This window comes from Chaetura pelagica, unplaced genomic scaffold, assembly GCF_000747805.2.
Source record: "Chaetura pelagica isolate M959 unplaced genomic scaffold, ChaPel_1.0 scaffold591, whole genome shotgun sequence".
In the NCBI taxonomy this organism is placed as follows: Eukaryota; Metazoa; Chordata; class Aves; order Apodiformes; family Apodidae; genus Chaetura; species Chaetura pelagica.
In genome coordinates this window covers 63,412-64,511 of record NW_009951959.1, presented here as the reverse complement: position 1 = coordinate 64,511, position 1,100 = coordinate 63,412, and the positions used below count along the sequence as shown (strand labels likewise).

The 1,100-nt window shown below is 61.2% G+C and overlaps 1 protein-coding gene across 1 annotated transcript in view; it reads right to left on the bottom strand.

Annotated features, from left to right (window-relative positions):
- AK1 (adenylate kinase 1) overlaps window positions 1–1,100 on the bottom strand; it is a 4,540-nt gene that overhangs the window by 2,840 nt on the left and 600 nt on the right. The window contains exon 2 of the mRNA XM_010000554.1: window positions 575–610. Within this exon, the coding sequence (XP_009998856.1) occupies window positions 575–610 (36 nt within the window). The remainder of the gene's footprint in view (window positions 1–574; window positions 611–1,100) is intronic.

Genomic DNA, 1,100 nt, shown 5'->3' with positions numbered 1-1,100 from the left:
CGTGGAGAGGTGGGTGTAGCCATATTTCTGCACAATCTTCTCACACTGGGTCCCCTTCCCTGAGCCGGGGCCACCTGCAAGCCACATGAGGGCCCCACGTGCCCCAAACCACAGGTAAGGAGCTGCAGGGGGACCTGGAAGCAACACCACAGACCCACCAGGATCCCCAGGGTCCAGTGCGATGGGAATTACTGCTTCTGGGGTGGGCTGGGGGATGCCAGGTCCTTGGGGGTGGCATGGGCTGCAGGCACTTGGCCAGGACAACAGCACCACCCCATCAGCAGCCAGGACATCACACCCCCTCCAGCGTTTATTGTCACGTCACCCCAGATGCTGCCACCCCATGCCCACCCAGAGGTGCTTTCACAGTCCCAGCACAACTCACCGTAGTCTTGAAAAGAAAGGCTGCAGCCACAGCCACCCCACAGCACCTGGGGTGGGTTGAGGTCCCACAGCCCCCAACCCCAGATCTGCAGCCCTGGGCACTGGCAGCCCCCAACCCTGGAGGTGTGGGGGGACAGGGATGTGCTGTGGCCTTGACCCCACCAGCAGAGGGACCCGGACACCAACTTACCCACCACAAAGATGATTTTGTGCTGTTTGAGTTTTTCTGGGAGACAGAAAGAAAAGAAATAATTAGCTAAAGCTGGGAAGAATGTTAAGGACTGAAGTCTCTCCAGGGGGGGCAAGGGCCAGGGGCAGGTGTCCCCAGGGACGGAGGGGACCCACCCCCAGGGGATAATGGCAAAGCGGGAAGCAGCTACATGTCCCCATCATCTTTGTCACCTGGGCAGGTTGGGTTGGCCGGGCTGGACATGTCTGGGCACAAAGACCCATTGGGGCTGTGGAGATGGAATCCCACTGCCACCTGGTGTCCTGGAGACAGTCATTGTGCACAGTTCCCTCGGCTGTGGGGGCTGCAGAAGGCACAGCCTGGCACGGCCCCTCGAGCACCTGGTGTGACCCGTCAGTCCCTGAACCCCACAGTGGTCCCTGGCCCTGGTGATCGACCACTGGTGGCACTAACTGCCCTGTGCCCTGCCAAGGGGACTCAGGAGCAGGGTCCCTTGCCCCCTGCAGGATCCAGGCCAGCCATGCCA